This window comes from Polypterus senegalus, chromosome 16, assembly GCF_016835505.1.
Source record: "Polypterus senegalus isolate Bchr_013 chromosome 16, ASM1683550v1, whole genome shotgun sequence".
NCBI lineage: Eukaryota > Metazoa > Chordata > Cladistia > Polypteriformes > Polypteridae > Polypterus > Polypterus senegalus.
Genome location: NC_053169.1, coordinates 86,534,378 through 86,548,035, shown reverse-complemented (window position 1 = coordinate 86,548,035; position 13,658 = coordinate 86,534,378). Strand labels below are relative to the sequence as shown.

Here is a 13,658-nt window from a genome sequence, read left to right as displayed (position 1 = left end):
ATATTATTTATACTGGTTTATACATACATACATATATATATACATATACATATACATACAGTGCATCCGGAAAGTATTCACAGTGCTTCACTTTTTCCACATTTTGTTATGTTACAGCCTTATTCCAAAATGGATTAAATTATTTTTTTTCCTCAGAACTCTACACAACACCCCATAATGACAACATGAAAAAAGTTTACTTGAGGTTTTTGCAAATTTATTAAAAATAAAAAAATTGAGAAAGCACATGTATTCACAGCCTTTGCCATAAAGCTCAAAATTGAGCTCAAGTGCATCTTGTTTCCTCTGATCATCCTTGAGATGTTTCTGCAGCTTAATTGGAGTCCACCTGTGGTAAATTCAGTTGATTGGACATGATTTGGAAAGGCACACACCTGTCTATATAAGGTCCCACAGTTGATAGTTCATGTCAGAGCACAAACCAAGCATGAAGTCAAAGGAATTGTCTGTAGACCACTGAGACAGGATTGTCTCGAGGCACAAATCTGGGGAAGGTTACAGAAACATTTCTGCTGCTTTGAAGGTCCCAATGAGCGCAGTGGCCTCCATCATCCGTTAGTGGAAGAAGTTCAGAACCACCAGGACTCTTCCTAGAGCTGGCCTGCCATCTAAACTGAGCGATCGGGGGAGAAGGGCCTTAGTCAGGGAGGTGACCAAGAACCCGATGGTCACTCTGTCAGAGCTCCAGAGGTCCTCTGTGGAGAGAGGAGAACCTTCCAGAAGGACAACCATCTCTGCAACAATCCACCAATCAGGCCTGTACGGTAGAGTGGCCAGACGGAAGCCACTCCTTATTAAAAGGCACATGGCAGCCCACCTGGAGTTTGCCAAAAGGCACCTGAAGGACTCTCAGACTGTGAGAAACAAATTCTCTGGTCTGATGAGACAAAGATTGAACTCTTTGGTGTGAATGCCAGGCGTCACGTTTGGCGGAAACCAGGCACTGCTCATCACCAGGCCAATACCATCCCTACAGTGAAGCATGGTGGTGGCAGCACCATGCTGTGGGGATGTTTTTCAGCGGCTGGAACTGGGAGATTAGTCAGGATAAAGGGAAAGATGACTGCAGCAATGTACAGAGACATCCTCGATGAAAACCTGCTCCAGAGTGCTCTTGACCTCAGACTGGGATGACAATTCATCTTTCAGCAGGACAACGACCCTAAGCACACAGCCAAGATATCAAAGGAGTGGCTTCAGAACAACTCTGTGAATGTCCTTGAGTGGCCCAGCCAGAGCCCAGACTTGAATCTGATTGAACATCTCTGGAGAGATCTTAAAATGGCTGTTTTATATTCTAGTTTCTTCAAAATAGCCACCCTTTGCTCTGATTACTGCTTTGCACACTCTTGGCATTCTCTCGATGATGTAGTCACCTGAAATAAAACCACCCATAAAGGGTGGCTATTTTGAAGAAACTAGAATATAAAACATGTTTTCAGTTATTTCACCTTTTTTTGTTAAGTACATAACTCCACGTGTTCATTCATAGTTTTGTTGCCTTCAGTGAGAATCTACCAATGTAAATGGTCATGAAAATAAAGAAAACACATTGAATGAGAAGGTGTGTCCAAACTTTTGGCCTGTACTGTATTTAACAGAAAGATAATTATGGATGAACTACAAATGGGCATCTTTCCACTTTGATTAGCACCTCTCCATACATACATACATACATACATACCCATTTTTGCTGAATACCCTTATCCAGGCCTGAACATTTGGCCCAAGCATACAGAGGCAGCGCAACGTGGTAAAGGTCGACAGCAGAACGGCAAAAGAGAAGGTCTCCAAGGCTGACCTATGGTAGAAACAGGGCCAAAGAAATAAATGTTATTATGAAAACTTACTTCCACTACAAATACCATTCAATGAATTTATTAAAAAGAAAAATCAGTAATAGACTGCTAAAATAATATTTCTTCCATGGGAAACAATAATATTCAAAGCTTGGAAGTGAATTTGGTCACATCAATATTGCCCAAGTCTAACAAGTACCAGTTACAGTATGTCGGTTTACAGAAGTCATAGTTATAACAGATTAACAAAGCTCTGCCACAGCTGGTAGGAGGGATTTTAACATCATAAAGGGAAAGCTCCAAGTAACTTCAACCAAGATAGATTACAGTACACCTTACAAGATTACAATATCCACAATAGGAAAGATGTAGCAATTTATATTATCATCATCAAGAGTGTCCCAAATATCTTTTGTTTTGTGATCACTCCATTTAAACTCAACAAATGGCATTTACATCACCATTTTTGATTTTGTTGAAACAGATTGGTGCAGTGGTAGTGCTGCTGCTCCCAATACGAAGGCCGTGGCTCATCCCCTCAGTCGACCTTACGTGTTCTTCCTGTGTTCACATGGGTTTCCTCCCACCATCCAAAGACATTCAGGTTAGGTGGATTGGCGATGCTAAATTGGCCCTAGAGTGAGTGTATGTGTGTGTGTGCGTGTCTATATCTGCATGTTCACCCTGCGATGGAGTGCCGCCTTGCCTAGGGATTGTTTGCTATGACTAGCTTCTCAACAACTCTAATCAGGATATAGTGGGTTTGGAAGATGAATGGATGAATAGATGAAACGCCATATGAATTACACTTTTCTACAGCTCAGAAATATTATTGTTGGTTTTTTTTTAAACATTTCCTTCAGATATAGACATTTTTCCTTAACAAAGACTGTGCAAAAATTATAATGTAAAGTGTTTTCTTTATCTGTAAATTATCTCTTATAAAAGCTACATGCCTCAGCTATAGCAGAGAGGAAAACACAAAGTACTTGATATTCTAGGTTTTTAGTGAAATTGCAGCTGCGAATATAATTTGTGCATCGGTTAAAACACAGCACAATTGAGGAAAAAAAAGTAAATAAATAATGCCTGCCAGTGTGTGTATTTGCATTACTTTTATCAGCACACAAATGTATACAGTGAGGTCTACCATCAGGCAACAGAACTGCACACTGCTTATGGTCAAATAATAAGCAGGATACAACATCCAGTTGCCTTTGCAAACCTGTGTTTAAAAGATGATGGAAGAGTAAGGGCTGAAAAAAAAAAAAAGTATGTGAAACACTACAAAAGGAACCAACATTTCCATTCTTGGGCCCAAAAATTCACTATGTAGTAAAGGTATTGCTTTCTTTACTTACTCAATCAATGGCGCACCATACAAGACCACAATCCCATGAAAAATCAAGCAGGAAAACCCAAAATACATGAAGGACCTGAAGAGTTTTGCCACCTGCAAAAAGAAAATGAGATGCTTTTCACTTTTTTAAAACAGATAATAAAAAGTTACTATTGAATATTACTTTAATTGAAAAAAATACATATTACTGCTACACTATCCCATCTCATTTAACTATCTGCCACAAGTGATGTGTACATATCCGATATACCTGTATAGCATAAAACAATCTATTGCCAAACACAGACAATCACCCATAAGGATAACCAATGAGAATAACATTGTATTATGAACCAGTTCCAACATAAACATTTGGGACAAACGCATGGTACTACTTTGAAAAACTTTTCCCACACAAACTCTAAAGTAGGAACAAAAAATATCAAGGGGGCAACTCTAACTGGCAACCGGGTGCAATTTATAGCAATGCAATTACAGATAACTAAAAAGAATTGTTATAACATGGAGAAAGCTTCTGTCTAGATACTATGACAAACAAAGGATAGACAATGTAATATGTTTCATAAGAACTATTTTAACAGGAACAGGCCAATCAACCTAACATTCAGCTCATCAGTCTGTATTCTCCTAACTTCTCGAATCTTGACTGGATGATACTTTCTAGGTTTCCAAGTACTAATTTCTACCATACTACCTAAAATGCATTCCAAAATACAGTATAAATAGTTCTATTTTTAACATATCTATATAATTTACACTTAACCATCCTCTATTTGCCTACCAGAGCTCTTGTGGAAGAACCAACTTTAAAATACCAGGTAGCATGCATTGTACTTTCATTACATTAGGTCTACCCTTAACCTGAAATTGCTTTTGTCCTGATGTGTATTTTTTGTAAAACAGATCTAAACTGCATAGTGTATTCCAGATTTTATAGTTTAAGAATAACCCCTCTAATTGGAACTTGACACATTGTGCTTTATAACAAACATCCTATTGGATTTCTTTTAATTGTTTCTCTCTATTGTTTGGGTGTGCTGCTTAATTCAAAGATTCTTACCTCCTACACGTAAACACCTTTTCATGTACATTTCATCTCCCACATACATTTCTGCTAATTTTAAAGTATCCACCATTCCACCTAGTTTGGTGTCATTAGCATGTTTAATCAGCTTATTAGCGGCATTTTTAATCAAGATCATTAATGAAAAGAGCAGCGGCCCAGCGTTGATCCCTCAGGGATACCACTTTTAGCACTGCTTAAACCAAAATAACCAGCGTGTTTCTTTGTGCCGGTCCCAAGCATGGATAAATGGGGAGGGTTACTTCAGGAAGGGCATTAAAAATTTTGCCAAATCAATATACGGACAACAAGGATGATCCACTGTGGCAACCTCTAACGGAAGTAGCCGAAAGAAGAAGAAGGTTCCTCAAATAATAGCCCCTTTGTATTATGTTTGAACCAACTTTACATATATCTACACAATGCACCTTGAACTCAAAATTATTTGCTTTCATCATTAGACACTCATTGCTAAGCTATCAAAAGCTTTTTGAAAAATCAAGATAAATTATATCAAAAACCCCTCAAAGGAAATACTATAGCTGCCACCTCATAGCAATGTAGTTTATTAGTGAAACATGACCTTCTATTCTGTAATACATCTGTGCTTGATGTAAATCCACATATTTTCAACAAAATGTAGCTAATCTCTTACTTGAAGAAGACTCGTATTTAAAATCCACTTTTTTGTTAAAAGCCACACCTCTTCCACTGTCCATTTCAATTTTAAAATGTATCCACTTATATTACTCTAATCTCCATCTCTTGGGCTTAGCCAGAATTCTGCTACTGTCAAAAAAAATCATATTTATGTACAACTACAATTCTGAGTATATTATTGATTTTATTTTGGTCTATTGCCTGTATACAAATAATTACAAATTATTCTTTTGCATTCTTTGAATATTAGTGTTCATTTTGTTACATGAATTTTTATATATTTTCATTCCCCTTCACATGCCCAAGGAGGTCTCCTACCTGTGCACCTTAAAGGCCGCAGGCCATATAAGACTCTCATTCGTCCAAGCAAACTGTCCTTAATAATTTACTTCCATAAACAACTTTCTTTATGTTTGAGGCTGGTTTAGAGGTGACCTGTTATGCCAGATCCTCTTCTGCTACCGTGGCAAAATCATCACAGTTTCTGTGTGGCTCTGCAAGGCCCCAAAAACACTGGACACCTCTAACTCTGGAATTGATGTTCCTGGACAGTTTTTTTTTCCCTTATCTGGAACTTACATCCAGCCATGACCCACCTTTCTCGACCCGTCTAGGCTGGAGTCTCCTTTGCACCACTCTGGAGGTGCACACAGTATCTCTAAAGGTGACCGGAGCGAGTTCCTCCAGGACATTGTAAATGAGGTACTGCATTAGATGCCATTGGTCTCTCGTATGTAGGCCTCCTACAAGCAAGGTTTATTTTTTAACCAGCAAAATATTGACTGAAACCCTATTAGTGATACATATTAGTGGAAAAACTGACATTCTGTGATTTACTACCTAAAGAAAGTCTCACAGAAATTATTTCTAAAAACTTGTATTAAACTGATACCTATTCCTAAACCATGTGGCTTAAATGAAACATAACAGTTTTTATCCCAAAACAAAAAGACCACAACTCAAATAAATGTAATGTTTTATGGAGGCAACATTATGAAAGTAAGCTGCATTACTTAAAAAAATGAAGGTTAGCAATCCATGTAAAAAAGCCATCTTTTTTAAAGCTTCCTGCTTATGTGCAGTAACTCTAATGTGCATTTTACTTTGTTCATTAAATCAACAGAATGTTAATGTAAGAGAATATTTTTTTTCATAATCAGAAATGTTCAATTCTGATATAAAGGGCGAGCAAATGCTATAAGGAAGGTAGTATTGTCTTTACCAGCACACCAAAAAGTTGCCAATTTGACCCTTGCCATTGGGTCACTAAGTTACCCTGAACAATTCACTTAAACAGTCTGTGATCCAGATGCCAAAAAGATACATGATAAACAATTGTACTACAGTCTTTTACTTGTCAAATATCCGGAGATAAATCTAGGTTAAACACAGCTAAAACTACCTTACAGCTTCTGAAAATAAAAAAGTAAACTTTTAGTGTCTAGGTCACAGCCCTGATCTGCTACTGTTAAAGACTTTGAAATAACTTAAAGGATGACGACCATCAACAGTATCCTAGAAAGGCGAGTATAAAATGGCAGTTCATTAAAAAGGAACAGATAGACCTTGTTGGACATAAATATGTTGTAATGTGCGTACACAATTGTCCAAACACATTTACAGCAGTTAACGGTAGCAAAGAAAATCTTCCAACCAAGATTTTGTGAAATGTTGAAGTATTTTTTTCAGTTACATACAATGCATTACAAAATAAAGCAAAAATAAATTAAATCTGATTTCATGTATTAGAATTCAGGCTGCTTAGCCAAAATCCAGAGTGTTTTGGAAGGAATATGTAGACTTTCAGTAGTATCGCTCGTTACAATCTTAGGCAATTACATGAGAAACCTCCATTGTACTGAACATTCTTCTAGAAAGTAGTGCTGGGCGGTATGACCAAAATTCTATATCACGGTATTTTTCTAAATAATACCGGTTTCACGGTATTTGACGGTATTTTTTCCCCCCATGCATGAGTATATGTTAACCACATTTTTCATTGCAATTGCTGCAGTAGACTGGTTAAGAATAACCTATTCCACTGTCATGAGAATTGTACAAAAACATTTTGATGTGCACACAAGTATTAATACAGGTTTGCATGGCCCCATAAAGTGATCGTTTTCAAGGGGGTGGCACTAATGAAGAGAAGGAATCACATTGCATGACAGCTGCAGTCAAAATATAGAACCTTTTTATTGAACAAATTTTGCAAACAACTTAAACTATAATTTTGACAACATATTTTCAACCATCCAAAGAGGCATTTAGCTTTAGTAAAATATCCAGAGGTGCTTTCAAAAGTTGTATTGCACTGAACATGTCCTAGAAAAGGAATAAATAGTAAATATGTTTTGTAAACCAACTACACTTTCTGTTAATGTTAACAATCACTGTCCACTGACACTTTAGCTATCTGGATTGTAATGGCGTTGGTTAACAATCTCTGTCCACTAACACTTTAGCTATCTGGATTGTAATGGCATTGGTTAACAATCTCTGTCCACTAACACTTTAGCTATCCGGATTGTAATGGCGTTGGTTATCTCGATCCACCGCTTGCTCTTTTTGTCACAGGCAGTACCTCTAGCAAACGCGTCTACAAGTGACATCTGACTCAAGTGCCCTCTCGCTTTTTCAGTTTTACCTGAGGACGTGGAGGGTGCCAATCTTAGTTCTATACATTCATGGTACTCCAAAGCATGTTTGCGGCTAAGGTGGTGCAGCAAATTGCTCGTGTTGCCGATTCCGGAAACAACTTTAGCTCAACAGCATTTGCAGTAAATAGTTGTTTGGTCCATATCCGACCTTTTAAAACCTTTTATCTCCAGACAACAGACACACCTCCTTTTTTTGGCAAAAGTTCTGTGTCATCATGTTCAACTTTATCGTCTGCTACAGCTTCAGTTCCGGAATGTTCTCTGTCCATTTTCACCGCTCAATACCTCCACTAACGCATGTACTTCATTGCATGCATGTTTAGTGGTGTAGCAGTGAAAAAGGTCCCCCCTTAAACAGTTTCCTGCTGTACCACATTCCGAACATTGTTTAGGCTATTTAAACCAGTATTGCAGTAAGAAAAATCTGTTTCATAACAAAAATAAAAAACGGTTTTCAGTATGAACCGGTATACCTCCCAGCACTAATAGAAAGGTTACAGTGAAGTGAAAGGACAATTACACATTGTACCTACATCTTGATGCACAGTAGACTATTCCCCAAAGTAGCTTTGTGTAGTTTTAGCCTTACCTTATAGCTCAAAGTATGTCTTTTAGGTGTTGGACTAACACCAAGCAGAGCGTACAGTGCAATGTTTACTGCAGAAACCGCAGAGCAACAGGAATACAGCCACACCAAGTGCGTCCCATAGACAGAATAGTTGTCGACAAAAAGAGCTGGAGCAAGTGTTGCCAGCAGAATTGTTATTGCTATGATGGCATGAGCAGAAACCATGCCCTTAATTTCTATGTCCTTCATAGTGACTTGAAAGTATTCCCTTTAAAAAAAAAAAAAAAAATTAATTACAAAAAAAGAAAAAAAATCCAGAACAAAAAAAAACTGACAGATTTATTATTTGGTAAGTAACTTTTCAACTCATGGCACAGTATCTTATTTAATAAGCCATATTCACAGATAAAAGCTTAAAGCTTCCATTATAAAAGGACTCTATCATAACAGCATTATCTTATTCTATGCATGTACTCACACAAATTGCATTCTTGTTACATAATAATATACTTAGTTCTAAAACCAAAAAGTTAACATAAAATATTGATTTAAAAAAAATGTTTTTGCAAAAAAGTACATTCTAAAACCATACATACCGGGTAATACAATATCCATTGGATACATATTTTGTAAACCCTACATGTTTATGTAAAATCTGCCAAACCACAAAGAGTTCAAAAGAATGCATTTCTTTCAAGCAGCCAGTATTAATGACCATAATTCAAATGATAAAGTAATTAAAAAGGGTGCTTTTCCTATTCAATACACATATTACAAAACTGATCCATAACAAACATTCAAATAAAATTGTTATATATTTTTTTAAAGATGTGACAAACTATTGTTTTAGCAGAACCTTTCTGTTTTATATACAATGTTATATTCTTCAGCATGATGTAATACTGGGTTTTACTTTTTTTAATATAGCATTATACTACAATACAATTACTGCAGACTTTATATTTTGTTTTCACAATTTGTTAGATCAGATTAATAATGTAACTTGCTGGAGCTGAACAGATCTTCTAAATACTAGATGGCATTAGGAGAAGGAAAATCATAAATTGAAATACATTTTGTATGTTAATCTTTTTCTCCTTACTACAAAAGTAAACAAAAAAACATGTCTACATCAATAAAGTATATCATGTGATATTGTTTATACTTTTAGAAAGTGTTTTCCCATAAATGAGAAGTGTCTACGTTGTAAGTTTAGCATATCAGCAGCATAATTCTTACACAGCTAGAGGCTGGAAATAGGTTAGAATGCCCAGTGATAAAATATATTTAAGCACTGAATAATAAAGAGCCATGTTTGTGACCAAAGAAGCTAGCAAACAAACGCAGCAAATCCACCTTACAACCCCTAAAAGAAAAAGAACACAACAACTCTACATAACTCAAGTTGAAGATACATCACATTAGAATTAAGTTTGGTGTGATAAACCTTGTTAAAACTATACCTCAAATGAAATTTACTCGTGGACACGAGATGAATAGGGCAAATACTGACTGGGGATACTCTCAGGAGGATTTGGAAGCTTTAAGAATTCCCTAACACAACTAACAGTTCCTACATAGAGGAGTCAACACCAAAACTGAGTCCATTTGTCTGTCAGGGGGTAACTGTAGTTGTTCAGAAGTTCCACAGCGATAAGACTGCCTGGGTGAAGGAGACCAGAATGAAAATATTAAATGTGCTAAATATTATTGGGGTTTATAAGTCAATGCACCTCTTCATTTCTAGAAAGACTGGGGTAGTGCACCACATTTTTAAAGAGAGTGGCCAGACGGCTTGTTCCAAAGATTGAGCAGTACAGTCTTTAGTCTCAGTGTTGAAAGTTAAAGCTATGGTGCTGGAAAGTAGACTCCAGATGAAAGTTTAATCCTGAATTTAGGAAGGAAAAAGTCATTTTCAACCTAGCCATGGAATGTGGTCTACCCCAGTGTTTCCCAACCTCGGTCCTGTGGACCCCCTGTGGCTGCAGATTTTTGTTCCAACCAGTTTCTGTTTTTTAATTGGACTCCTGGGCTAATTAAGTGATGTGTTCTTTCCCAAGTTCTGTGTGTTGGGACCAATATAGAAATTAGAAAACTAAGTTTGGTTAAAAAATATATATATATATATATATATATATATATATATATAAATAAATATATATATAAATAAATAAATAAATATATAAATAAATATATATATATATAAATAAATAAATAAATATATATATATATAAATAAATAAATAAATAAATATATATATAAATAAATAAATAAATAAATATATATATAAATAAATAAATAAATAAATATATATATATATATATATATATATATATATATATATATATATATATAAATGTACCAAGCAGTTATATGGGAGTAATGTATTTTTTTTTCTTTTTAACAATATTTTCATCTCGAATTTCATTCTACTTTTCTAAGTGTTCTAATTGTTTAATTAATCCCTTATTTACTAATTAGTGGGTCTGATGCTAAAATACTTGCAGCCTTTGATTATTCCAAGTTGTTTGACCTGGGTGTCTGCTCTGACATTTTTAATTGTCATTAATAAGATACAATGAAGGGGAAAAACTGCACAGAAAAATTGTAATCAATAACAAAAGCAGAAATATTTCTAAATGTCTTATAAATGTAAAAATCATGCTGCTGTGCTTTTCTGGATGTAGAATAAAAGAAAAATAATACCGGCTAATTAAATGAGATCAGGTGTTGTCACTGATTAGGAATCTGGTTGGAACAAAAACCTGCAGCCACAGGGTGCCCCCAGGACCGAGGTTGGGAAACACTGGTCTACCCCTTTTTGTTCCTGTATGAATATTTGAGGGGTCTCAAGTAACTGGGTAAAAGAATACCCAATTTCAGTCACACAAGTTTGCACTTACATTTTTTTTCAGAAGATGTTTTCCTCCTGGACTTACAGGACTGTAACATGTGTGTGTATAGCGTGAAAAAGTAACACGGACCGCCTCAAAATATGAAAATAAGACTATTCAGGAAAAGAGTGGTATATTTGCCATACATTAAGGGGGGAAGCAGGTGTCCCAGCAGGAGAAATCTAAATATTTGATTCACAAATAAGAATACTGCAGATTTGCATGAGTCGCCAAAAGATTTTTTCAGTGGTAGCAGAACAAGAGATATTGAACTGCACACACATGGTGAAACAAGATTAACCAATTGGTCTTCTACTCCAATCCTTCCTATAAGGAAAGGCTTTGAAAATCTAATGAACATTACTATGTGTGCATTTGGCTAAAATGTAGAACTTACGAAAGGTTTGGGTCTGACTGAGTGAGGAACTTAACAACGTGGGAGGATACTGGAGTAATGAGGCTAAATTTTAAGAAATTTTCAGATGACTTGTCCATTGTTGGTCTGCATTAATAATGGATATGAGCCATACAGAAAAGTTGTGGAGGACATTGTCTTGTGGTGCTGGGCCAACATCCTGCAAGTCAACATCAGCAAGACAAAAGAACTGGTGGTGGACTTCCAAAATGCCAAGAAGGCTCTGAGACCAGCCACCATTCAAAGGGGAGGGGGGTCCGGGGGCATGGAAGTGGCGCAAAGCTACAAGTACCCAGAGGTTCACATAAACAACAAACTGGACCGTTCAGACAACACAGTGGCACTGAACCTGAAGGGCCAGAGCAGACTGAACTTGCTAAGGAAGACCCAGCAAGCTGCTGGAAATGTTCCATCAGTCCATAGTTATCAGTGCCCTTGGGAAAGTAACCTGAGCTCAAAAGGATGCACAATGGCTGAAAAAAAATACTGTATCAGAATAACCTGCTCCATCACAGGGTGAACCCTGGATACACTGGAAGCTACTTTGAAAGAGAGGATGATGGCAAAGTTGGAAGCCATCATGAAAAATCTCCTCAATGAGGCACTCTCCAGCAGCACTTTTAGTCACAGGCTCATTCCAGCAGGGTATGCTCAGAAGTGCCTCTGGGGTCTTTTCTGCCCACTACTATTAAGCAATGCAATACTTCCATGCAATGTACACATTAAGTTTATTTTTAGCTATTTTTTAATCAGTTGGTTGATTGGCTGAACTATCTGTTCTGCGAGTCTGTATTCTTGATTTTTCTATTTCTGCTACTGTATGCATTTGAATTTCCCCATGGGATTAATAAAGTTTTATCTAATTTATTCTAATTCAACAGATCAAAAGAGGCAATTTGGGGTTCTTTGGACATCCAGTGACAATGCCCCTGCATGGATAATAACTATTTTGTTTTCATTTACAACAAAGTCCTGACCCTCTAAACCATTTGAGACTGGAAATCAGCTACATGCTGCCAGCATCTACAGTGGTGGGCTTAAACATTTAACTTTACGGCATGGGTGTGCGTATTCAGCGCCAGAAGAACGTCCTGGACATGCCATCAGGGCACCTCAGCTGCTTTAAAATGATTCACTTACCAACGTTTAGCTTTGGCCTACTAGACATTTAAAATATCTGACGCCATGTTTCATTCCCAGATCCGAGTCGACAGCCAACACTTTTTTTGCTTAGAGATGTTAGACGGGCAAACTAGTATTTACTGCTTTTAGCACTAAAAGGACAGCTTCTATATCATAATTAATATAGCGATTTACAGCTCCAGTTTTTTTAAAGGCGACAGAAAGGTCAGCCCTGAAAGTCAACATAAACACCGATTCCTCAAATTCCAATGCCAATCATAATGCCCACTACAGTTATCAAGTCCCCTTCTTTAAAACTGCTACTCACACGTCATATCATATATCCTTTTTTGTATAAGATACGTTAGTAGAACCTGTACATTTAATGCACTGTGCTACCAATTATTTCTGTTTGTAACGTATAACTTAACAATATACACTGAGTTTACATCGCATGCAGCTCAATTGCATTGGTGTCTAACAAAGTACTAGCTATTAAGTCTCTTCGGTTAAATGCTGTTCTTTTGAACAAGGGCATAAAATAATTGAACACGACTCCTTATACACAAAACAGAACATCTCTCCAGACCACACGAGATCTCCCAAAATGATACCCGTGTGTTTAAATAGCAGTACCTAAAGGGCAGGTTACCCACCTCACTGCTCTGCCTATATTTGTTTGCTTTTGTTTCCTTCTTTCACGAAACGTCTTACCTGCGCACGATGCTGTAGTTCGTTTATATCTATTCAAGAAAGCTTAATTTAAAAAAAAAATATGGTCATCTAGATCCTTTGAATGTAAAATACTCGCGCTTCTACTGTTCGTAAACACGGAAGCAGAGTGTAATTTAAATATGACCCATTCCATTGAGGGCGGGGATAGTTTAACTGACGTCCAAATTATCCAATAGACAACCGCATTAAGAAAAGACTATCCAATCAGAAGTGATTGAATCCAACGACAGTAATTTCACAACCCGGAAAGAGGAAACGAAGGAAAATGATGACGTAAAGTTATTGACAGTTGTGGAGTGGGAGGGTGTCTTTCAAGAAAGTACAAATCCTTGGAATCAAGTGAGACGTAATTGATCAGGAA

General features: G+C 36.7%; 1 protein-coding gene across 4 annotated transcripts in view; it reads right to left on the bottom strand.

Moving 5' to 3' along the window:
• The window catches only part of pigf (phosphatidylinositol glycan anchor biosynthesis, class F), a 62,887-nt gene that overhangs the window by 40,378 nt on the left and 8,851 nt on the right, over window positions 1-13,658 (bottom strand). For 2 of the 4 annotated variants that reach the window (XM_039738202.1, XM_039738204.1), the window contains exons 2-4: window positions 8,153-8,399; window positions 3,182-3,273; window positions 1,706-1,822 (exon numbers count right to left, since the gene is read on the bottom strand). In XM_039738202.1, coding sequence (XP_039594136.1) covers window positions 1,706-1,822; window positions 3,182-3,273; window positions 8,153-8,380 — 437 coding nt within the window. In that variant the 5' untranslated portion in view covers window positions 8,381-8,399. Of the gene's footprint in view, window positions 1-1,705; window positions 1,823-3,181; window positions 3,274-8,152; window positions 8,400-13,218; window positions 13,237-13,276; window positions 13,434-13,658 lie in introns of those variants that run through there. The other 2 variants (XM_039738201.1, XM_039738205.1) reach the window with 2 other exon arrangements.